Source organism: Ursus americanus, chromosome 5 (genome assembly GCF_024610735.1).
Source record: "Ursus americanus isolate L20-20 chromosome 5, mUrsAme1.1.p, whole genome shotgun sequence".
In the NCBI taxonomy this organism is placed as follows: domain Eukaryota; kingdom Metazoa; phylum Chordata; class Mammalia; order Carnivora; family Ursidae; genus Ursus; species Ursus americanus.
In genome coordinates, this window is record NC_142131.1 from 15,423,992 (window position 1) to 15,450,177 (window position 26,186).

Below are 26,186 nucleotides of genomic sequence, written 5' to 3' on the forward strand. Positions count from 1 at the left end.
GATTTATGGACTACATATGGCCACTGTGGCATATTCTTTTTGTTTCTTTTTAATTTTGCAACTCTTTAGAAATGTGAAGACCATTCATAGTTTGCTGGCCATAGAAAAACAGACTGTGCTACAGCTGACTGAGGCCTGATTTAAGTTAGTAGGGCAAGGAAGAGGAGAAGGATTAGGGAGGTGTGGACCCTGTAATACAGGAAGAGAAGCCAGTTTAAGGAAAAGATTTTGTTTGGACATGTTGAGTTCAAGGGACCTTTGAAACAGCAATGTGGGATTGCCTAGTAAATGTTCGGAATTATGTGTTAAAGTTTTGGAGGAAGAACTAGGTTAGAGATACAGGCTTTAAGTTTTCAGCATAGAGATAATAGATGGATGAGGTTAATCAATGAAAAGCATGTAGAATAAGAATTCCAGCCTGCAGTGGACTGGAAGAGACAGGGAGGAAAACTTTCTATACTTCCTTTCCCAAGTTAGGCAAGGGGAGTAAGGATATATGGGAAGACTACAACCTCATAACTAACAGGAGTAGATTTTCTGAGATTTGGGGAGGACAAAATCCAAATGAATAAAAGTAAAACAGAATTTCTAAAAATTAAAATACTTTAGAAAAAAGCAAGAAAATTTACTCTGGTAAAATTATATAAAAAGAAGCAATAGCTTTGAATGAGGAATGTTTAAGGAAAGTAGTTAAAATGAGAAGCAGATTCCAGAGAGAATTCTGTGAATATCGCACAAAACTAGTCTGTTAAGCAAAGAAAAAAACAGTGGCTCTTGTTCAGTGAAACAGGGTGAAGATTTATTGTGTGTCTCTGATAGAATCAAACCAAAACAACCTCAAAAAACAACTATATGAACTTTTAGTCTCGGAAGGAAAGGAAGTGGGGAATTATAGGGTCTCAGGAAAAAATCCATGCATTTTCTCTTGGGAGGCTGGATTTAACTTGGTTGGTATACCACTAAGTGGTTCCCTGTTCTAGCCTTCATTCCAAATTTCAGGATTTCTTTGCATCTGATGGTTCATTTTGGGTCAGATGTCTAATCTTGGATAATTAGTTATGACGGGAAAGCTGGGTCCTCTAGCATAGAAATTGACCACCATTGTAATCCTACATTGTCTATCAGATTAAAAAGAGAAATTTGAGCTGGACAGCTACCTAAATTGGGAACTCCTACCAGGAGCCTGTTAATAAATGTGTAAGAGACAAGAAAGATACTAGGAAGCTGTAACACGTAGGAAGATTGGCAAGAGAGGAGACGTCAAGGAAGGTGTAGCTGTCAGTACCAAATAGTGCAAAGATTAAGTATGATAGGCATTGAAAAATATTTTGTCACTTTCAGTGCAAGGATAGAGGCAGAAACCAGATTGCTCTGAGTTGAGAAGTGAATGAGAGAGGAGATAAAAGATGAGGAAATACAAACTACAGTTTGCAGATGTTGGGCTGTGAATAGAAGGAGGTTCTAGGGAGGGTTTTGTTGGTTCCTAAAAAGCAAGAAATGAACATGTTTATAGTCAGAAAGAGATACTGATGACACAGGACTAGTTAGTGAATATACTATTAATTTTATTAACTTAATATTATTAACAGCATTTTAGGAGAAATTCTTAAATCCTTGGAACATACTTTAAGACCTACATTCTTTAGAAGAACCAATTTAGATACAAAGTGCATACTAAGTTTAAATCATTCTTACGTAGTTATTAAAAGAAAATTCCTTAAAAATGTAGTCAACACATTTTGTAAGCTATGTTTGTTATTATTCCTAGTTGATACGCAATACAATTGCCTTTTTAAAAGTATTCCATAACTTAAACTTTCTACTGTACTACTTTCCAAATTAATAAGGTTTTTACTGTGCCTGAAAATTCATTAGTTAATCCTTAGCCCCCTGATTTGTGACTATCTTTAGGTCTAATCAAAATATACGTATAATTTTATGACTTTTAAATCATGTGAAATGTGAGTGCTAAGTTATAAAAGAATGTGGAAATTAAAATTTGTTTTCACATTATCTTGGTTTCACTGTTGTATTAAAGCAAGAGATGGCTAGGATTGCATATTGAAGATTATTATAGAGTTAATAAAATAAAAATATTTTCTAGAAAGAGAAAAATAAAGAAAGCGGTGTCAAATTTGGTGGGTAAAACATACAACAATTAATTCTGTTTGCTTGTCAAGCTGCAGTAGTGTATTCTGACTGATCCTGTCAATTTCTACCTCATACATGCACATATTTAAATTACTAATAGGGGAGTTCCAAAGGGGATTTTAATAGCTATAACATGTTACTATGCTTACTTATTGGATGTATATTAATATTCCCACTCACATAATTAAAATAATCAGAATTCTGCAATTATTAATAGGAAGCATAGCAGTCTGTGGTAGGAATCCTAATACAAAGATAAGAGTTGAGAAAATGAAGAATAGATTATCAAGTTCTATAATTTCCTAATATAGGACTTTAATGCATAAGGTATTTTAAATTACTATCAACAAATTGAGATCCATTTGGGTTGTTTCTCGGTCTTTGGAGAGCCTAAAACATTCAGATTTCAATTTCTAGTAATTGATGAGAAGAAATAAATTTCTGTTGACTTTGAAATATCACAGGGGGAAGATCTAGCCTTAAAAAAAATTTATTTTTGAAAATTGTTTTCATAATGAAGGAAATTTATAATGGTTCTAAGGAAAGCTGTCAAATACATATGGCAGTAAATAAGTCAATGCATATAAGATGTAAAATAATGATTTTTTTAAGTACAACTCTATACAGGGAGGCAGTTTATAGCATTGGGATTAAGGACAGCCTTTGAAGCAGTTGGAATCCCAGCTTTGCCACTTCCTATGCAAGTAATCCTGGGCAACTAAAAAAAAATTTCTCTGTGCCTCAGTTTCTACATCTTTAATGTGGAGAATATAATAGTACCTTTCCCATAGGATTATGGCAAGAATTAAAAGAGTTCATACATATAAATTACTTAGAACAATCCATGGTCCATAAAAATGCTGTATAAAGTTAGCTGTAATTATCATTAAAATTACTATTTAGCCACCATACCTGTAATCCATGTCTCAATAAATGAATACACTGAACTACGTAGAATTTTCAAGACTTAGGGAAAGTTATGATACTGATTTTTAGTAAAGGTATAATATTTATGATACTGGCAGGACTTTGTGAATGATCCAGGAGAATTACTTTGTGACTAGATATGGATGGAAAAGTAAAAATGAGCCAGACTGGGGAAAAAAAAGCTGGTCAAAATTTATTTTCACTCTGCTTTTTTTTTTTTCAAACCAGCGACTCAAACCAAACCAGCAATATAACAAATAATATAAAGAATATAAAGAATACAAAGAATAATAGGTCAGGGATACATGATGTCTGTGAAGGTATGATTCCCTCATGTCACCCTGTTCCTTGTGGAGGCATAATACCCAAAGTCAGTTGGTCTCATGGGTCTTTTGTTGAGTGAAGAGTATGCCAAGTCAGAGGAGCCCAGAAACATGGGCTAGCTTCTGCTTAGAATATTTTAGAAAGCTGGGGAGTTGGGGTGAAACATCAGTATGGGCATCTACCTATTACCATAAAAGAATATCTTGCTGCCTCACATTTCCTCTTTTCTCATATTATTTCTTGCTAAGCTATAGATTCAGTGTAAGCTTTTCATGTAAGAGTCCTGTGGAAGGGAAAAGGAAATGATTAAAAATGGCTCTGAGTACATGATACAGGAAAAATGATGGTATTAATGAGTGAAATAGTCCATTGGAAGAGTTAATTTGGGGGAGGGTTTAAAAAATATGTCTTCCTCCCACCATTCCTTATAGAAAACAGCTAATTTATAGCTAGAAGAAACCTCAGAGCCTAATAAATCCATCCATCTCATTTTATAAATGAGGAATGTGAGCTCTGTCCCTCTTGAGAGATCAAGTGACTTCCTGAAAGTCACATTAACAGAACTAGGATCGGAACTCAAATCTATTGATTCTTGATTCAATGGTGTTTAGATTAAGTGGTTTTAGTATAGTGGAACGTTTTGAAACTTGTTTAGTTTAATGTAGAACATCAATTTTTAAATAATCAGAACATTTCCTTACCATGCTCATTAAAAGTGTTCATTTTAGGCCAGACAGTAGGACTTCGGGTCAACTAGAGCTGGTGGACACATTAAGTTCACAGTTTATGCATAGGTCTGAAAAGGCATGTGACCTTCCTCTCTGGGCTCTTCCACAGAGAAGTCACATGGTTCTAATGTTTCCCCTTTCCTAACACTTTTGCTGTGTAGATTTTTTCCCAATGGTTGGTCTTTCTATCTTTTTTCACTTTTTAAAAATGATGATTATGAGAAAGGATGCATTTGGTTGGCTCTAAGAAAAACGGTACTCTGGATATTTATTATTGAAGAAAGAGGGGAAAAAAAGATAAAATGAGGATCCTAATCATTATATGTGTTTAAATAATGAATTAGAGACCCTAGGTTAGAAAGTATCATTTTAAAATATGTTAAAAGACAAGTGAGATTCCAAAATTACTTTTGTGGGCTTTCTTTTGATCACATGAGGTTTGACTTTTTTTTATTGCTTTATTTTAATGTTTTCTGGCCGTGCTTATAATATGTACATATTTTATTATAGTCGCTGTTCTTAGGAATTTATAACTCAACTGTTATAATTTGCCTGTGGCTGAAACTTGATCTACAGATGTTTGGCTTCGATATAATTCTTCAAACATTACTCATTTTTAAAAGGCAATAATTAATATTAGATTGGCTGTTAATACTTGTTTGAAATATTAAGCACTGTTTTTTTAATCTTATGCCAAAAATGATCAGAAACATTACAGGAGAATGAATATTTACAAATAGTACTGTGGAATGACAATTTCAAAAACAAAGTTACTGTACTTTAAAAAGTTTCAACTCCCAGTTTTGGTTGATCACGGATTAGGATAAGAGACTTCATTCATTATGACAAATGATGATTACCTCCCTGGTGACAGCAGTTTAATATTTAATAATAGTACAGAAACAGAAACAGAATGCGAAGCACTATCTTGACCCACAGCTTCACAGCCGCTTCCTTTGTCTCCCTGAATTTTTTAAAGGTTTTTCTGCATTTACGAAATACCACTAAGGTATTTGCCAAGTTACATTAGTCCCTTAATAATTCACTTTTTTGTTGTTAAGGTCATAGTTATTTTTACTTGGAGAATAGCAGTGCTCTTTCTACTGGCTCCTTTGCTTCCTGTCTTATTTCTTTTTTTTACTGTCTCTACTTCTTTAGAGGAGAGACTGTCCAATCTCCCTCTTCTCCTTCTCCCTCTCCCTCCCTGCCCCCCTTGTGATGTCCAGGCACAGTGTCCCACCATGGGCCCGTGGAGTGCATGGAAGGAAGTGAGAGGACTAGTGCCTGTACGCAGACCCAGTCAGTGGTGCCTCTTGTTAGCACGGCCCTGCAGGGATCACTGCCATTCTGCTCTGTCACTCAAGTTTGAACTTCGACATTCAAACCTGAGCATCACTTACCACAGTCTACTCTCTCCTTTTAATTTCTTTCTCTTGTTGGTCCTGTGACTCTCTCCTCATTCTGGTTCATTTCCTCATCCTATTCTGTTTTGCCCATGAAGTTTTCTCTTATCCTATCACACAGCATCTTAAAACATGCTGCCTCTTTACCTCCTTCCTTTTCTATTGTCCTTCATCACCTTGGAATGGTATCTTAAATACAGAAGCATCACAGATGGATGCTAGTCACGTGAAAGCTCTGAACCATCATCGTTCTGGTACCCTGTTGTTATCAAATGGTATTCCCTTAATGTGTTCTTTGTATTTATTGAGTAACTTCTCTACTGAGGTTAGTTAGAGAGAGAAAATCACCCAGCTATATATATTAGGTATCCTTCAAAATCATGTCCAAACCCCATCTGAATTGTCACCGTGTTTCAGTCCATTATAGTTTTACTCCAAAACTCATTTCAATGAAAGATATAACACGCATTTAATACCACAATAACACAGAAGAACAGATTTCTTTTAACAGTGTTTGCAAGCACAAAACCCACAAAATAATACAAAAAGTTTGGTGAAATGTTCACAGTTAAGTCAAGAGATATTTAGGAATTATATGAGTTTTGAGTTAGATTTTGAGAGGAATGATAAAAACAAATTGACAAGAGACATTTTAAGATTGGAAGATGTTTCAAATGAAGACAGAAAATGTAAAATAAAAGATCAAAACCCCCTTGGGAGCAGGCATAATTTCTTTTTTAACTATTTTTCCTAATTACATATGTTTAAAAAAAAGAAAACCACAAGCCCAAAAAGATGTCACTCAGTCCAAGTTCCCAAACTGGGGTTTAATACCCAATCTAATTGCAATTTCAACTTCCACCAGAAATGTGGCCTCAACTGATCATCAGGAAACTCTTCTTTCCATCAGTGCCAATAAGTCCTGTCACCTGTGTCCTCTCCATCCCCTAAAGAAAGATGAGGTAATCTGCACAATAAGACCCCTTGCTATTTCCCCTAGAAAACAGCCTTGTCTGGAACAATCCTTTTTTACTGATTACTCTTATGCCCCTACCCTGTTCAATAAAATCCTTCCATTTTGTACAACTCCTGGGAGTGCTTCTCTATTTGCTTGATGAAGTGCTGCTGATCCATAGTTTAGCAAAGCCAATTAGATCTACAAATTCACTTGGTTGAATTTTGCTTTTTAACGTGTAAAAGTAAGTACTTACTGCCAAAATGTAGGGAAACGCTAAGTATAAAGGAGAAAATAAACATCAACTGTAGTCTAAATATCCAGGGATAACCGTTTTAACATTTGGGTTAATATTTCTATAAAACTAGGTTCTGTATGCAGTAAGTGATTCATTTCTCAAGAGACCAGGTACCCTTAAATTTTAAGAACCAAGTAGATCCAGTTAAAATTCTACTCCTAACACTAGGTAGCTGCTATGTAACATGTGCATGTTAGTTAATCTCTGGGTCCACATCCCTTCCCTTATAAATGACGATAACTATTTTGTAGGGTTATTAAGAGGATCAAGGTTAACTATTTTATAGAGTTATTAAGAGGATTAAGAAGATGATGTATATTAGTTTGTACATAGTAGATATGTAACAAATAATACTGCTATTTTGCTGTTATGTTTAAGCTGACTTCTATACCTATTATATTTTGAATATGTAGAATCTGAATTAATGAGGCTTTATAGTATTGACAAATTAAGACAAGTCTGAGCAGAGTATTGATATATAACTGCTTTTATTAGAGAGGCTAGCTACAATGTATTTACTAAGTTTGAGCTTGCTACAAAACCCTCAGCCAATCAAATGTTTTCATAACAAAAGTGAAATTTTGGGGCGCCTGGGTGGCGCAGTCGTTAAAGCGTCTGCCTTCGACTCAGGGCGTGATCCCGGCGTTCTGGGATCGAGTCCCACATCGGGCTCCTCCGCTGGGAGCCTGCTTCTTCCTCTCCCACTCCCCTGCTGTGTTCCCTCTCTCGCTGGCTGTCTGTCACATAAATAAATAAAATCTTTATAAAAAAAAAAAAAGTGAAATTTTGTTTTCTTGTAACAATTGTTGAATGGCTCATCACCTGTACTACCCCAGATGATTCAAAAACATGCAAATAAAGAAGCTGAATTCATTATTAGTATTACTGACCATTGCGTTTAGTAGAAAGAAAATATTCTGGTAATAGCTGTAACTAGTTGAGCCACTAGGGAGACAAGAGGATCTCAAACTCATTGGTTATATGGAAGTATTGAAGTTTCAGTGCCCTAAAGATGTATAACTTCTGATGGATATACAGTGTTCTACCATTTAGCTTACAATTTTTTGGCTATTTTTTAAGCCTGATTTCAAATTTGTATTAATATGACACATTATATGTTATTATTTGCTCACAAATATGAAATTACACCTTTTACTGCAAAATATTGAAAGGAGGATCTAAGTGTATGAAAATTTTGATATTTTAAGATGACATATCTGTGATTATTCTGTATTCGGAACTAATTGAGTTTGTAAATGACAAACCTTGTGATGCCATAGATTTTTATAATAAAATGTTTTAGGTTGGATGTTTTCCTTTTAAAATAAAATGTCTAAAAAAATGTAAAAGCTTTATCCCAAGACTACTTCATTGAAGTTCCAGATGATGCCTATGAGAAATCTTCAGCTATTTCATTATAGAATAATAAATTAGCTGAATTTGTTGTAATTAAGTAATTGAAGAGGAAGTCCATTAGTGTTGTAAAGCCTCTGCAAAACTTTTTAGACAATTTTTCAAGTATTTTGTATTTATCTGAAATAAAACCACATTCCCCAAGCCTTTTTCCCGTTAATATATATTCCATGTATATTTTTATAATGTAATGTTTAAATTTCTCATTCATTTATACCATCAGTCATTACGTACTTTATAAGCACTATTTTATGTCCAAAAATAACATATCCCTAAATAAAATGGTTCACATTCTGCTCCATCTCCATCATTTTTAGTCTATTCCATGGCCCTGCTTTACTTGTGCTCATAGCACTTCTTATCATGTGATCTTTTATAAAGTATACTTGCTTATGTGTTCTTAAAACAGATAAAAACTCCATGAAGGCAGGGACTTTGACTTGTTGCAACTATATCCCCGGCTTCAGCAGCAGTGCCTTTTACATATCAAAGATTCAAGGGTATATATGGACTGACTGACTGAATGATCCCATAGTAGGAAAATGCATATCTCCCTAAGAAGAGTAGCATATGTAAGTTTTAGTCAGTTATAGGTATTTAGGTTGACGGGGGTGATAGAGGAACTCAAGGAAAATGTTGCCGTCTTCACACATAAATAGGGCTAGGGGATGACACTTAAAGTTTGGAGGTTAGGATTTCCAGGTCAGTCAGTATGTGACAAGAGTGGGGGGAGGGAGTTGAATTCTGGCTGCCACCACCCTTGCTCACAGTGGTCTAGGAGGCTTTGTGATTTCCTTTGGAGCTCTTGGTTACAGTGAGAAGCAGCAGGATGCTTAAGTACTCTGAAGGGTGCTGTTTTGTTCAGCTTTTAAGCCATAGAGAGGTGTGAAAATTAGGTCACACTTCATGAAAATTAAATAACAAAACATTCTACCTAGTGCAATAGTATCCTAGTTTTCCTACTGCTGTATTTCTTTTTACCTATAAGTGGAAATTTCTATTTTTGGTTTAGTATCACAACTGGAGGGGTTTTTTTTGTTTGTTTGGTTTTGGGTTTTTTTTTGGAGGAACTGACGTTTTTATTCTTATTCCTCAGAATGGATTGTGGAGATGAATATTCCCATAATTCTTTTGACCTACATTGTCTGTTAAATTCATTTCCTGGAGACTCGGAGTTTAAACAGATCTTCAGTGACATTGATGAAAAGATAGAACAAAATGCTACAAGGTAAATATTGCTAATTATTTAAAATAAATTGGTTTCATGTTTCATTCACGCATACTTTACCTGGTCTAGTTTTAGTGTTAACTACTTTTAGATCATTTTAGGCTCAGTATCATTAATTCTCCTGAAAAAAATTGATTAAACTCTCTGCCCTAGAATTTAATATGATTTTCTTTATCTGATTAGTACTTTATTTTTTTCTAAGATTTTATTTATTTATTTGAGAGAGAGCATGGACGCACACATGAGGGGGAGAGCCAGAGGGAGAAGCAGACTCCCTGCTGAGCTGGGAGCCCAGCTCCATCCCAGGACCCTGGGATCATAACCAAGCCAAAGGCAGATGCTTAACCCACTGAGCTACCAAGGCATCCCTGATTAGTACTTTAAATAAGACTTGAAATTTAGGCACCGCTTTCAAATAAGTAAATTAAAGTTTATTGAGTTTGCCAATATCATTGGCCTGGATTTTCATTAATATGCTTAGCATTACACATCCTCACTTGGTAGATGAGCATTGAAATTAAAAATTTGAAATTAAGGTATTAAAATTAAATGGTATAGAATAAGGCCATGGATTGCTTGAGTTGTTGAAAACAACATGAAAAATATATTAGTTTTATGTAATGTTTGTCATTCTAAGTCTCCTTTTCACTTGGAAGGCTAGAGACTCCATAGAGAGTTGCTATGCAAGGTTAGTCTTCATCACCTCCAAAAGTTAGTGCTGCCAAACACTAAGGGTAGCAAGGACAGCGAAGGGGTTTGCCATTAGTAAATGGTTTTTTGACAGAAAGGACTTTGTCTTTATATGTTTATGGATCTTAGAGTCAGTCAGTTCACTTATTTGAATCCTTTTAGTTAAAGGTTCTGATAATTCACCTCATGAAGGTTATAAATATGCAAACTACAGTAAAAATTTCTAATGTAGAATGATACATAGTATTTCCTTTTTTAAAATTTAAGGTATAGTTGTATTGAATTGTCAAAGAAACCAAACCAAGCAAATGAAATGTTCCTGTGATTTTTTTTCCCTCATGTTTTATGTAAGAATGCAGTCAATTTTTTGTCATAACAAAGGGCATAAATAACTTAAATTCAAAAGAAAGCATAATGTTGGGGATTATAATTAAAAACAAAATCTCCCATCCCAGACATTCTCTCCACAAAGGCAGAAGAGAACAAAAACACTTCTATTATTCAACAGGCATTAATAAACTAGAGTGCAATGCATATCACAGGTATTCTGCTAAGAGAATGCAAAGATAGAGCTAGGAGTCTCACCCCTTCATATAACCTAGTAGATACAACTCATTACAAACATGTTTTCAAGATAAATGATAGCTAGCCTTCAAGTGAAGGATTTGGCAGCACATTTCCATGCATAGTTCATAATAACTTTACCTGTGTTAAAGGATACCTGTGTTAGCTAATTGGTTTTATCCTGAGGAGAAACACACTTCTCATATCTTTACGACAAGATGTGATTTTGCAGATTGGAACAAAGCACGTGCTGAAGTTAGACTCCTATTCTTGGGCAGGAACTCCGAGCCCTTAGTTGTTGGCATTTCGAAAAGATGGCTTTCAGGTTCTTGAGAAAGATAGTCCTGACTGAGAAGGCTGACAAAACGTCTATCTAGTGTTTTAAGGGACACATTTCATTGAGCTGAAAAAAATTCTTAAAATTATGAATGTCTAAGATACTTTAAGAAAAAGGAAGAGAGGGAAATCTGTTCCCTTATTTCCAACAAGGAGAATTAAACCTCTTGTTTTGAATTTGCATTTGCATTGCCTATATATATATATATATATATATGTATATATATATATATATACACACACACACACACACACACACGTGCACATACATATACATATGTGTACGTGTTTATGTATATTTTTTAAAGATAGCATATATATGCAATTTAACCATAGTATAGCCTATGTATTATAATTTATATATAAATATAAAATAACCACATTAAACTTTAGTTTAATTGTATATTTATATAATTTATATATTATATATTAATATATTTTATGGCACAATTTTTAACCCAAAGAAACTTATAAATGAAAATAATATTAGCTTAAATATATTTACAAGTCATTTGTCTAAATTCCAGAGATGGTTATATTAAAACAAATTTTAAATATTTTTTAAGAGGTAACCTGTCTTCATAATCGCATTTAGGCTTTTTTAAAACAAAACAAATCACTGAACTCTCTTGCTTTGGTTAGCGACTGCTTCATTTTTATTTGCTAAACCATCTGTAGTTAATTTCCTGCCCTACCTGGTCAATAAGAAATCATGCTTAGAAGGAAAACAGTGATTAAAATATTGTATTTTGCATTCATAAGTTGTTATTTAGGTCAAAACTCAGATGTTATTAAAAAGAAAATATGACATGGAATATAAGAATATAATTTTTAAATTAAAAATATTTTATTGCCCATATATTAAAACAAACCTAGAACAGAACCACCTCAAGTGACCATTGATCTTTACAAGGGATAAAATAAGGGAGTAGCTGTGTGTGCTGTATGCTACATTTAGAATAAAGTCTATTTTTCATCAAATTCAATTATGTTTTTATTACACTCTAGAGAATAAACATAATAGTAGAGGGTGTATATATTTTTAAGAATAAAATACTGAATAATAACCATGGTTCAGAAGAATGTAAATCATTTATGCACTCATTTATTGCCTTCTAACAGAATAGCTTTTAGAAAATTGTATGTCATGACGAATCAGTTATGCCACACTTACACTGCAGTAGTTGAATTACCCTTGGCATTTTTGTATTCTAACAGTTCTATTTATCTATCAATGGTGTACATTGAATAAGTAATGAACATCTGTATGATATGGGTTTACCAGATACTTTCCAAAGGAAAGAACATTAGTAATTCATTTTTAAATATGGTATTTTACCTCACCCTTGAATTTTTAAAGTTGTATTTCTAGCAGTGACCCTGGATTCTAAGCGTAAATTCCTTCCCTCTTCTTAATATCATCAGGTTTTATGGGCCACAGGGTCTTTTGCTTCCCCAAAGCAGTGATTCACCACAATGGAGTAGAGTGCCCAGAGGTCAGTGAACCTTCCCCTGCCCTTCAAGAGAGGCTGTCCTTCTTTTCTCAGACCATTTCCCCTTTAACATCGTCATTTCCATTCAAGTCAGAGCCAGGTGGCTCTTAGGTCTGACCGTGGAACTCAGTGATGGCAAATCATTTACTTTTAATACATATCAGAATTGGTAACAGGAAGGTAAATAACCTGTCAAAGAGGAATACTATGTGTGTTGTAGCCACAAACTCAACTTAGTTCAGTAACTGAAAACTGCACGTGGCATTGAATATATTTTGAGCTAAATGGAACTTAATAGTTAACAAGATACTGAGGTATATAAGTTTTACTGGGATCACTATCTATGACATAGAATGATTTTCTCTTAATATTCAGTTAGATAAAATTATATCATCAAAATTTACCTTTCTGTTTTCTAAAGTTGTTTTTTTTTTTTAAGATTTTATTTGTTTATTTGAAAAAGAGAGCACAAGTTGGGGGAGGAGCAGAGACAGAGGCAGAGGGAGAAACAGGTTCTGCTCTGAGCAGGGAGCCCCACGCGGGGCTCCATCCCAGGAGCCTGGGATCATGACCTGAGCCGAAGGCAGATGCTTAACCAACTGAGCCACCCAGGCGCCCCTCTGTTTTCTAAATATAGACAGTCTTTGGTTGTCCCTCAAGACCTAAGTTTTGGTGGTACTGGTATAGGATCACTGCTTTTTTTTTTTTTTAACCTGAAGAAAGAACAAGAAGTGTTATCGTGGATAATATTTGTCTTAATCCAGGAGATGGGGGCAAGGGTGGGAGACATTAAATTGTCACAGAACATTAGATACATGGTTTCTATAAATTTAATCATGCTTATTTACAGAGGGTGCATATTCTGTAGATTACATTTACTTTTCACATAATGTTTATTTTTTTGTGTGTTTATAATATGAAATTTGGGGGGAAGTTTTCCACATGATGGCCTAAAGTTATGAAAGAAGTAACCAAAAGAAATCTTCAAATAAGCTGTCAACTTAGGGCTTGTCATGGTAGAACCACAAATCTGCCAGTGGACACACACATTTATGTATTATATATATATATATATATTAGATTTTATTTATTTGACAGAGAGAGAGACAGCCAGCGAGAGAGGGAACACAAGCAGGGGGAGTGGGAGAGGAAGAAGCAGGCTCCCAGCGGGGCAGGGAGCCTGATGCGGGCCTCGATCCCAGGACGCTGGGATCGCGCCCTGAGCCGAAGGCAGACGCTTAATGACTGAGCCACCCAGGCGCCCCAACACATTAATATATTTTATGGCTGTAGCAAATTATATAAAATGAAAATTAGTCATTTCAGACTGTGCTGAGTATGATTATTTCTGGCAGTATTTTGGCACTTATTTAGTAATAAGAGGATGCAAATTAATACTTTTTAAACTTCAGTATGTGTACTTCTCTTTTGTGTTCTCTATTCTTATATATTTCATCTGACGGAATCCCTACCTCCTCTTCTAAGTTACTGAACAAGAGTAGGCTACATGGAAAGAAACCTGGAAGGTTTCCGCATCTATCTTTGAACCCAGAGTAAGACTTAAATAGGCACTTTCCAGTTTCCCCCATGTGGGCCCTCCTCAGTACTCTAGTCCTCTTCAGAATTGGTAACACTTCCAGGCAGACAGACAGGAGTCCTGGGCTTCAGCAGCCCAACAGCCTTAAACTTTGCCTGACCCCATTTACATTTTGTACTTTTTGAATGTATGTAGTCCTCCCACCGAAGCTTTCAATCTGAAGTCCCATGATGCATGCAGGTAGAAGTGGAGGTAAGGGAGAAGGTGACAAGCCACCCCGTCTTTCATGGTGGCCTGTGGAGCCACTTTCTTCTCATCATTTTCTGTCACTATTAGCTCCACTATTTGAATGTCTGTGATGTTCTCTTTTCTCCATACTCCTGTGTTGTGTGCCCTCAATGTCTGCTTCAGGAGGATGGATAGTAGGGTAAATTGTGGGACCAGTAGCCCCATTAAATGATTAGTAAATGATTGTTTCAAGCAATACTTGCATTGTAAGTGTTTGACATTTTTTTAAAGTGTAATTTTTATTTTTGTATGTGTTAGCTTCACCTGCTCTTGCTCAAATGTGTGTAAGGCAATAACAAATTTTTATTTGAGGATATTTTTTAAGAATACTATTATAATTATCTTTCCATGGGAAATAAAGGGAAGCAAGTGTCTGCCTGTTTGTAAGTTGTTATGATAATAAAAATGTGAATAATAGTATACTAAAAATCCACACTTGATTAAGAGTGAGCCAACAATAGTTAGGCCACTATTTCCCAGGGAGGATGGTAGTTAATTGGCCCCTGGGAAGGAATCACTCCTGAGGTAAAAAACCAGTGGTGCCTGGGGAACCCCCGGCCCAGCTCTGAGAGGAAGGAGATACTAGGAAGGAAGGAGATACTAAAAGAGAACTGAGTGGTGGTAATGAGAGGCGCATGCTATGGCTGGCTCACCTGTCCTGTTAGATAGTTGATACCTTGAGATCTAACCCAACCCTAACAGTTTTCCCTGGAAAAGAGCCTCCTCGGGGATTTAGTGGAGGCAACACTTTGTCTAAAAAGAGCCACCAACAAGAGCAACTGGCTGGCTCAGTCAGAGGAGCACGCGACTCTTGAGCACAGGGTCATGAGTTTGGGCCCCACTTTGGCTGTAGAGATGACTTAGATGAATAAATAAATAAACTTAAAAAAAAAAAAGAGTTACTAACATCATAGGCTTTTGTAATCACAGTCCTAATTCTAGAATGTCATGACTAAGAATATCCTTCTTTGGGATGGTACGGGAGCTGAGGGTTGGTTGGAGGGAATTCAAAAGCTGGGACTATTACTTCCTTCATTTCTACTTTAAAGACTTCAACTGTTCAACACTGCCTAAACAGTCCTGGCACAAAGTAGGTTAGAAGATGGTCAATAAATGTGTGTTAGACATGTTTGTTAGGCATCTCTTGTGTTTGCTGTATCTTTAGCTAGCGTGAAGTTAGCTGAGTAGAATGGGACAGGAGAAGCTGTCATCAAATGCTAGTTTTCTTTTCCACTGAGTATTCTTACATTATAAAAGTAATACATACTAATAGAAAATTTCTGACAGTAGAGAAAGGCATATATGAGGAAAAGTTCAGTACAGCAGGGCAGAGATGAGGTACAGTAGTCCTCTGACCCTCCTAGTTTTATTCTTCAGAGGTAACCTTTGTTCAGAAGTTATCGCATAACTATCCAGAAATAGTCTCTGCATATATATGCATGCACCCAAAAATATATTACTTATGAGAATTAAATGATGTACTGCAATTAATTTTTTTTACTAATTTTTTTTTAATCTCTCCATGTGATTATACCTCATCTTTTAGATTTCACTTGTAGGGGTGTGCAGCAATTTATTAAGCCAATTCCTTCTTGGTGAACATTACGTTATTTGTAGTATTTCTGCCGTCCCTTCACTCATGCCTGCATGTGTGTATTCTTCCTTCCTTATGAGAGTTTACCTACGAGATGGTTTCGTAGAATTTATACACTTAGCTGTTGCAAAATTGTTCTCCCGCAATGCTAAAACTGTCCTCTCTCCCATAGGCAGTGTATGAGAAGGCATACTGTATGTCCTGCCTCCTCACAATATGACCAGTGGTGTTATTAAATCCCTGTTTATAAGGTCTAGTCAAACCTATTGTCTGACTTGGAAGTTGGGGGAGTACTTCACAACTGAAATTTTCCGAAAGCGCTGTGGACTTTTATGTTGGCATACCCCCTACACTGGGTCTGAACTTTCTTGAAGTCATCTGGACCATACAAGAGCCTCTCTAAACTGCTGTTGTGAGGATTGGTGGTATAAAGCAACAAATAACAAAGGGTCCTAACCCAAAAGTTTCTTTCTTACTATCTTCCTCACAGAATAACTGAACAAAAGGTGGATTAACAATGGACAGGCATCTTGGGAGGCTATTAATATATTTCATATGAGAGCTAAGAAGAGCCTGAACCCAGTCTTTCACGATAGAAATGGAAAGGGGGGGATCTGTTTAAGAAAGATCTAAAGAGAGTGTCAACAGGATTTGATGTCGAGGATGTTTTTTCCTTGAAAGTATACTTAAGGGCCAAAACCTCTTTGAAATAAAAGATAGTTCGGCATAAATGTTGGATTTCTTACTGGACTTTTTAGCATTAAAGTAGTTGTCTTATGAATCCTTTTCTCAACCTTTTAAAAAAGTTTGTCTCAGGAAAATAAGTTTTTATTTCATGGCTGACTTAAGCTTTAATTACACACTAATTTTTATACATCAACCCTCTTCCCTATTATCTGTTAATTCCAAGGAATTTTAGCAATCTAGTTAGATAAGCTGGGCTTACCTAAAAACTGGAAAACTATTTATCGTACAACTATTTCTTTGTGCTTTTCAACATGTGATAGTTGATTGCAAAAGCCTTTTCCTTACACTGAATTTATGTTATGGGTGAACAGTATAAACAAGAGCATCAGAAATAGAAAATTAAAATTTTTCTTAATGTTTAGATTTCCCATACTGTAGAAATAGTTCTTAATCTCTACTGTGACACCTCTACTCTGATTTTAAAAATAAAAATAGAAATTCTGACTTTGCATGAGAACATATATAGATGTTTTCTACAACCTTCGTATCAAACAGTTCTCGTAATTTTTCCCAGTGGAACATATTTTTTTTTCCTTTGAACTATTTTGTGGTGGAATAATAAAGACTGCGTTTAAAGCTTGAAAGAACTTTTACAATAAAGTTTCTAGATTTTATATCATAAATATTCTCTTCTCTTTTTCTCAGTTCCTCTCCCTGTCTTCAGCTACAACCAGCCTGGTAACAATAGGTTCTCGTGCTGTTCGTATTTAATGCTGTCTGTTTAACTATAGGACATCTCAGTCCTTTTGAATGTGAGAAATGTATATATACACACCTACATACATGCATAAATATACTTGTGACCATAAAAATAAACTCCTATTTTTTATTATCCAAATAAATATAGTTTTAAAGTGACAAGGCAGTAAGATTAGATCATCAGCACTAAATTCTCACAACTCAGATGTCAGGGAATTCTAAGTACAGTGATTCCATTAATTTTCTTAAAGCATCAATATCCTTGCATGTAATCTCCTTTTGTACAAGTTTTCTGTATCTCCCACAGGCACATTTAGCAAATCCCTTAGCAGATCCCTCCTATGGACTCCCTTAGCACTATACACAGCTCTTACCAAATCTTAATGTAATGTAGGTTTTTATTTACAGGTCTGTCTCTCATTAGACAGAATTGCTTCAGGGATGGGACCATGTCTTCTTCACATTTGCATCCCAAGTATATATCATAGTACCTGCCATATATTCAGGATTCAGTTAATGTTTATCGAACATGCCTTCATTCAATAAGTCATTTTTACACTCAAGGTACCCAGGAGTGAATGTTGAATGAGAAAATCACCGCAGATATCCTTTTAAAAAAGCATAGTGCATATTGCATTTTAAAAATGGTCTTTATAAACTGATTTACACACAGCCTGTCAGTAGTGCATCTACTTGCACACATCATTAACTCAGATAATTCAGAGTCATTATAATTAAGCACATTGGGTTCAAATTTATTAAGAAATGTTGAGACATGAAAAGGCGTAAAGTGTATTATGATAAACATTCATGTACCCACCAACCAGTTTAAGGAATAAAACAATACCAGCACTGCTAAGGTCATTATGTACCTGTCCCCAATCTCATCCCACTTTCATCTCCACCCTGGATTTCATGACATTGATCATTCTAGTACATTTCCTTACACTTTTACTGCCTCTGCTTGCAATCCTGAACAATGTGTACCGTTGTAGTGCATATTTTCAAGCTATTACAGGGATAGTATCATACTGTGTATATTCATTTGTACCTTTTCCCCTCAACAGGTATATTTGTTAGATTCTTGCATGTTGATAACTGTATTTCTCCTGTATTTGCATGGCTCTATTCCACTCAATGAATTAACTATTTAAGAATTCTCCTGTTGATAGATATGTTAGGTGTTTTCAGTGGATAAAGCTAACAAGATGCTTTAGAAACTTCTTGTTAAGCCAACTAATGGTGTAAATTTGAGAATTCCAACTGTTGAGGGAAGAGATTCTACATCTGTTTTTAGACTGTTGACATTTTTAGCCCAATGTTTGGGATCTAAGAATAAATGTGTTAATTGGATTTCTATTTGTTGAATTATCTTGGTTATTTTTCATGACTGACCTTGCTTTTAAGGAAAATTTGAAGCATCTTACAGTTAATCAGAAGACACTTAAACCAGAATAAAGACAAGTATCAGATTATTTCAGAAAACCTAGACTAGGATCTTCTACCATCTACCTCTAAAGTTACATAGACCTCCTTCCACTCAAGATTACTGTGCCCTTTTAGATGTTGAAAATTAATTTTGAACTCAATTTTGACCTCAATTAAGAAAGAGAAACTGTCAGATTACATACCAAACTTTCATATTAAATTTTGAAAATAATACCTTTGTATAGTAATCGGGCAATAAATCTCTAGACTTCAAACTATTGCTCTTTAGAGCAAGGTGTATAGACGGTGGTGAATGGCAGAATGACAAGATATTTAGCCAAATATAAACAAAATCAAGAGTTCTGACATTTTAAATTTTGTGACGAAAACCTGTGATTTCAAAAGCCAGCTCAACTGTCGTAGTTTGTGTCAGTGAGGGAGGTCGTCTGAAATGCAACTGCTCAGTCCCTTTATCAGTGTTTGGACAAATTACTAAAAATATCTGGCCCTCTGAAGGCTTTGCCCTATTTATAAGTTGTAGTTATTGGCCTCTACCCAGATTCAGATGTTAGAGATTAGCCTAAAACCTGAGTCCTGATTGAAACAGATTTAGGTAGACTCAGCACTGAGCCTTTCCAATTCACATTGCTGTAATCTATTAGGTTTCATTGAATGAGCCACATGAGGATGCTGTAATAAAAACCTTTGATAAAGGGTCCCTAGAGTCAAGGTGTATGCTTCGGGTATCATGTTTCTCAGTCCATAGATGTGCTTACATAAGTTAAAAAAATATATGCCAATCTCAAGTCAGACTTAGAACTGGTATTCCCGAATAAGACTGTACCGTCAGGAAATTGCGTGGCCTGTGACCTAAGGAGGTATTATTTTTCTTGTAAGTTCTTTGTTTTCATGAAAAGGCTCTTTGATTCTCAGAATGTATTTGTTTCAAAGTAATTCAGTTTGAATTCACTCATGCTCAGAAGTCTCCTGAAAAGCCTTCCTTAAAGTTTACAGTGTATGTTTTATGGGCAACTCACACCTGATGAATTTTGAAGAGTCATTCATATGACATCAGTTTAAATAATCAGAACTTGGTTTCCAAAGCTTAAATAATTCTGTCACATGGAATATATAATTAATAGCAATGATATTTTCAAAACATTAGTAAGCTTTTTAGCAACAGATACTTCTTAATACAATTAAGGAACAAATGTGTAGCTGTCAATTTTGGATGAGGGCATTCAGCTTCAAAAGAATTTTCCTGTTTATAAGCTTTCTTGCAGTTTAGATATGCTGCCATCAGGTGGTAGTAATATGTCATATCCATGTGGCTCCACAGATGACAGGCTGCTTAAGGTCACCAGTTTACCCCACAAAGATTTATAATCATGAATCCACAGATTTTTTATATGAAAATTAAAATAACATAGCATATCCATTTAGTATCAGAACTAAGGGTACTTTGTATAAAATTTTTAAAACAGGTATGTGTTAGAAGATTCAATTGGGCAAGTTTTCTTCTGTTCTTATTTATTTATTTTATTTTTTGATAAGAGTATTATATACCTTCTAAAAATTTGGAAAATTATAGAAGATTAAAATTTAAAACATCAAATTTCACTACCCAAAGATAATTGCTATTAACCTTTTGTTTCATTTCCTTCCAGTCTTTTTTTTTTTAAATATGCAATGTTTAGTACGTTTTTGGTTTTGCTTTTTGGAATGGAGTTCTATAGCAAGAAAAGATACTGGCTGTCATAATAGTGTATATGCAGCGTGTATCTGTCTTTTACAATTTTTGAAAATTCAAGGTTTTTGTAACTGCTTTGTGACATTCTAATGTTCCATTGATTGAAGTTTTCCATAATTTATATAGTCATTCACCTATTAGTAGACAATGTATGTTTATGATCATGAGTCATCAAGAGTATTTTTTTAAGAATATTTTATCTCTGCCTTCTATGTACTGCCTGTCAAGAGGACCATTATTTCATTGCATCCATGCTTGATTTTTGTTTTAACACAGAATGATTTCTAATTCATCTCAGAGTAGCTAGGTATTTTATATTTCCTCCATTGTATTTGAAAGGAAACTGCCAGGAAACCTGAACATTCCATTTTCAATTATGAATGAAGATATGTAGTCTCTTTGTTATTGTTTTTATATCATAAAAATGTTTAATAATTTTGTAAATTGTGTGCAACCAGGTAGCACATATAAACATCTCAGGGCCTGTAATGTTATGAGATGGAACCATTACCTATATCCTACCAAAATAATTTTTCTTTTCTTTTTTATAGCATAGAACATTGCATTAAAGAAATACAGTATGAAGTTAACAAACAGTGTCCAGATGTGCAGCTGCGAACAACAACTGACTGTCTTGAGTGGCTAGATAACTATAATTATAATCCACCCAAGTCACCGTCCATTCCCCATGGAGATTTGATAAAATTCCTCAAAACACTGGTAAAAAAATAATAATAATAGTCTTTGTTTTATGGCAAAGTGGGGTGGGTGAACAGGAATACAATTCATTCGATTTCGGTATGTAAATATTTATTTTAGTGACCACGCTAGCCTGCCGTATCTGGGGGTTAGGCTTTTATTTTGTTTATATATCCCCAGTGAGATCTAGTGAGCTATTGTTTTTAACTTTTATAATGAGTTGTATCAATAAAATGTAGTTTTATAGAAATGGAGATCAAATATTATAATTCCAGAATGTGTTGATTGATATGTACCACACACATTGTCTATCAGAAAAGTTCATATTTATTATGTTTTCTGTCCTTCACAGCTACTCCTTTTCTCTGTGCTTATTAAGCATAAGAAAAATCATCATTGATTGTATCTTTTAAGTAGCCTTGTCTATCGTTCCCTGCCTTCCCAAGCTGCAGGCATACCCAGTGTTTTTCAATCAAGGCAGTAATTTCTACAAGACCACTATTAATTGATGGAGAATTATTACATGGGTCATTCTTTGATACTGCCCACTCTCTACATGAGGAATGTGTTCATAGCCTTCAGTGAGAATGCTTACTTTTTACACCTGCATCTATAAGGGGTAGCTAGCTTGCAACAACAGTTTCCCAGAGAACCGGCATAATTGTTAGAAAGCAGTAGGTCTGTAGCTATGGTTTTAATTTAATTTAGGGGGAAAAAAGGCACTGTTTTTGTCTAAACATCAAACATTGACTAAGGCAGATGTGGAAAATATCTTGAGGTTGTAGATGGCTGAGGATGACAGAGTCAGATGGAAAGTTCTTGGCTATCGTTATTATTGCAGATGTCTCTTTAATGTTTGCAAAGTAATAAAAGAAAGAGAAGGGAAGACTGTGCGCCCTGAAGCCTTATTCTTTTAAGAAAATCCTCTCACCCATTATCTCTTGAAGGTGCAGCCCTGAAGAATAAATATGGATATAGTTATTCCTTTAATTTCTATTAAGAGCCATGTGTATTGAATTTCATTAATATTGATGTAATAATGCTTTCTCATTTAATTAAAAGCAAAAGCTTTTAATTATCTTTTAATCTGTCACACATAAGTCATTCTCTATTCACTGCAGGGCAAAGGCCGCTTTAGTTTTGCTCAAATTCATTAGACTGATAGGGTTGTTCCAGACCTAGGTTTTCTTACATAATTGATCGTGTTATTTTGAGGAAAGAACCACATTATTAAAACAGATTCAGATTAAAACGTCCTTATTATCAAGTTTTTACATGCTGAAAGTGTCGATCTTAACAGCCATTTTTCATAGTCCTCTTTTTTTAATAGAAAAATTTTATTTATTAATTATCTAAGTACTTAAATAAGAAAAAGAGGTCCTCATTCTTGTAGTTGTACTGAAGTTATTCTTAAAGTAGTCATACTAAAACATGTGTCTTAAACCTTTTGTAACCTATTATTCTTTTTTTTTTTTTTAAAGATTTTATTTATTTATTTAACACAGATAGAGACAGCCAGCGAGAGAGGGAACACAAGCAGGGGGAGTGGGAAAGGAAGAAGCAGGCTCATAGCGGAGGAGCCTGATGCGGGGCTTGATCCCATAACGCTGGGATCACGCCCTGAGCCGAAGGCAGACGCTTAACCGCTGTGCCACCCAGGCGCCCCCTGTAACCTATTATTCTTTAAATGTTCCTTGATCAAGTATTTACAGTTTTAGACTGATTAATAGAAAACCAAGATAGAGACACTAATATACTTGGTTGTTTCATAGAATTTACCATAATGCTGGCGTTCTGAATTCTATGTAAGGACATTTCTTTTCTAGAAGTATCAAAAGAGCTAAATAGAAGGGGATGAGAGAGAGAGAGAGGGAGGGAGAAGTTTCGGAAAGATCATGCACTTTGGCTCTCTGGAGTCTAGTAGAAAGAACATGGATGAGAAGAATGAAGCCAGGGTTTCATTCTTGGTTTCATGCTTTATTGTACGTGACACTTGGAAGGTAACTTAAACGTGTTGGACGTTAATGTCCTTATCTGTAAATTGGGTTTTTAAATATCTATGTAACAGCGTTTTTATTATGAATAAGCCAGAGACTTGATAGGAAAGTGCTTTTCATATAATAAAATACTATATAGATATCGGATATTATTTATTACAGATAGAACATTAAATTGGACATGACAATGCTTAGAATGACTTGAGAGCAAATTCCTGGAATTTGCCTAGGAGTTGTTTATAATTCTGAATCACAGATAATACCTCTGGTATCTTTGTCAGTAAGAAATTTCAAAGCCAGCCTGATTTTATGCCACTTGAATTTCGCTTCCAGTTTTCTTACAATCAGCTTGTTGTTACTCAGAGAATATGAACTAATTTCAGTATTAGCTGAAAAAGACATAATCAGGAAAGTCAGCATGTAAGGAGAATATGTGCATGTAATACAAAGTCCAAAAAGAAAGTAACTTTTTGTCCCTTACTATTCATAATTATACCTACCATTGTTTTCTGTCAGCATGGAAAGAATAAAGGAATAATTTCATATCATCTTTTGGGGAATGATTCTGAGAGTATTTTTTCCCATGTTGACTTAGTTATCTTTTTGGAAAGAACAGAAATATTCTCAGATTAGTTTCCAAGGTAAAATCTTTCTTAACATGGCTCTCAAAAAGGAATTTAAATGAAAGTTAAACTCTTTAAATGTATTAAGTTTTATTTCTCGGGATGACAGCTATTAGTAACCTTCGGGGACATACTGAATTTAAGGTCTCTATTTTGTATGTTCATTTGGGGTTCTCTAAGAACAGATATACTCATTCGGGCATGAAAATTTTCTACCAGGAATTACTTAGGGGCATGATCTTGAATTTACTTTGTCTGAGGAGTACATCTCAAATGATGTTTTGCTGCACGTTTTTATTTAGAATTTTTAAGCTGCAGCTCGGGTTATATTGAGGCTGGATAACAACGAGGCCTGAAAACTAGATTTTGTTTGGAAAGCTAACTGAAAATATAGAATATCATCTGGGTTTACAAAATTTAACGGATCATAAGACTAACCTTTTAAAATATCTGAATCGATTACATTCCAAATGTAAAAACAAAGCATAACAAAACTTGAAGAGCATTCGAATACTGATTCTAAGCTGATGTGAGTTATTATGAAGTTGTGTGACTGTAGAAATCGTTTTTCCTATTACCCTTACAGTTAATCCCATTTCTAATGTTATAATTTACTTTTATTAGCAAGATTTGTTGAAGAGTGAACTAAATCAAGAAGAAATGATACTGGATTTACTTTGGGACCTCTCCTGCCAAAGCAGCATTTCATTCCCATCACTGCTAAGTGGAGCCTCTCTCCATTTCCTCTCTAGGACTTCTCTTCATTCTGTCGAAGATTATTCCTCTATGGATGTAAGGTCTATATGGGATAATATAAGACTACATCTTCGACGCTTCTTAGTGAACAAATTACAAAGCCATAATGAAATAAGCAATTCACAGCACAAGATTTGGTTGAAAAATCAGTGCATACAACAACTCTTGTTTCTTTATCCAGAATCAGAAGTTATAATCAAGTACCAAAGCATACAAAATAAACTGTTGGCTAAACTTTTGCAGAACGATTTTCCTTCTTACAGCAGGGAATCAAATTTAGACATCATGGTTCATGGATTCCAAAGTACAATGCTTAAGTTATACTCCATGATAAAAGAGGATTTTAACACACTACATGAAATTTTAGCTCCAGCCTCAACAGTGAAATTCATTAAAGAAACGTACCTGGATACTGTTACAGAAGAAATGGCAAAATTTCTTGAAAAGTTTTGTGAGCTGCAGTTTCAAGAAAGTGCTGTCCGTGTGATTAAAACAAACAAGAGCTCCAGCAGGCATAGAGGAGCAGTGCATGCTTTGGGTTAGTGAGCTTTTAAATTTGTTTGGTTTAATTTAAGCCTTTTGATACCTTTAAGTCTCTAACGTTTTTCTTTTTGGTTAAACTTAACTGCAAACTTGAAACTAAATCAGAAAAATGAATGTTATGAAATTTTGCAGTACACATTTCTCTAATGCATTTCTTTTTCTGTAAGTACAGTAGTAGAAGTGCTTTTTTTCCCCTGTTATTTGAATTATTAAAGATACTGAAAAATGTAAGCCAAAAATGTTGCCAATAGGAGTTTTGGGTTTTTTTATTGCATAAATTACTGGGTGAAGCTGTATGTATATATGAATATATATACCAATATTCATATATATATATATAACAGAAAGGTATAATTTTTAATTAATTGTAACTTCCAAAGCTGAAACATTATTAGGGAAAAAGAATTGGTAAAAATTGGTTGAAATTTGCATGACCTAAATTGGAAGTTTAGAATTGTATTCTTTTGGTCAGCCAGTTCCAATAAAGAGCTATTATGAAATGGTAACTATATATTAAAATTGGTCACAGAGGCATAACATTTTAACTATAGCTGATTTTAGAGGAACTTCTCTAGTATTATTTCTATAAGAATATACACAAAGAAAAGGTGATTTGAAAATTCCTAATTTTATTTAAAAGATAAAGAAAAAAGAAAGAAACTATTGTGACATAATAAACTTTTTCCTGTTACCATTTTAATTTCCTACTAGTGGAGAAAAATCAAGATAAAAAGTAATATTTTTGAAAATTATCAGTCATGATTTTATGTAAAAACTCTGAGGTATATTTCTAAATAGGCGTATAAGCTATATTTTTTAAGTGTTTGAAAATTGTCATTTGGTGAATTGCTGTCTTTGAATTTATGATCACTTTATAAATATTTCCAGAGCTCACTATAGTTTTACATACCTTTCTTAATAAAATGCCAGAATACCAAAATACTGCGATATATGAATTTTCAAATAGTTTATTATTTTCTCTTATATTTTTTATTTTCCTCTGGAAGCGGTATCA

The 26,186-nt window shown here is 34.6% G+C and overlaps 1 protein-coding gene across 3 annotated transcripts in view; it reads left to right on the plus strand.

The window, feature by feature from the left end:
* The window catches only part of KIAA0825 (KIAA0825 ortholog), a 375,816-nt gene that overhangs the window by 33,284 nt on the left and 316,346 nt on the right, over positions 1 to 26,186 (plus strand). For 2 of the 3 annotated variants that reach the window (XM_045796269.2, XM_045796272.2), the window contains exons 3-5: positions 9,296 to 9,427; positions 21,105 to 21,273; positions 24,497 to 25,166. In XM_045796269.2, the coding sequence (XP_045652225.2) occupies positions 9,297 to 9,427; positions 21,105 to 21,273; positions 24,497 to 25,166 (970 nt within the window). In that variant the 5' untranslated portion in view covers position 9,296. Of the gene's footprint in view, positions 1 to 9,295; positions 9,428 to 21,104; positions 21,274 to 24,496; positions 25,167 to 26,186 lie in introns of those variants that run through there. The other variant, XM_045796273.2, reaches the window with a different exon arrangement.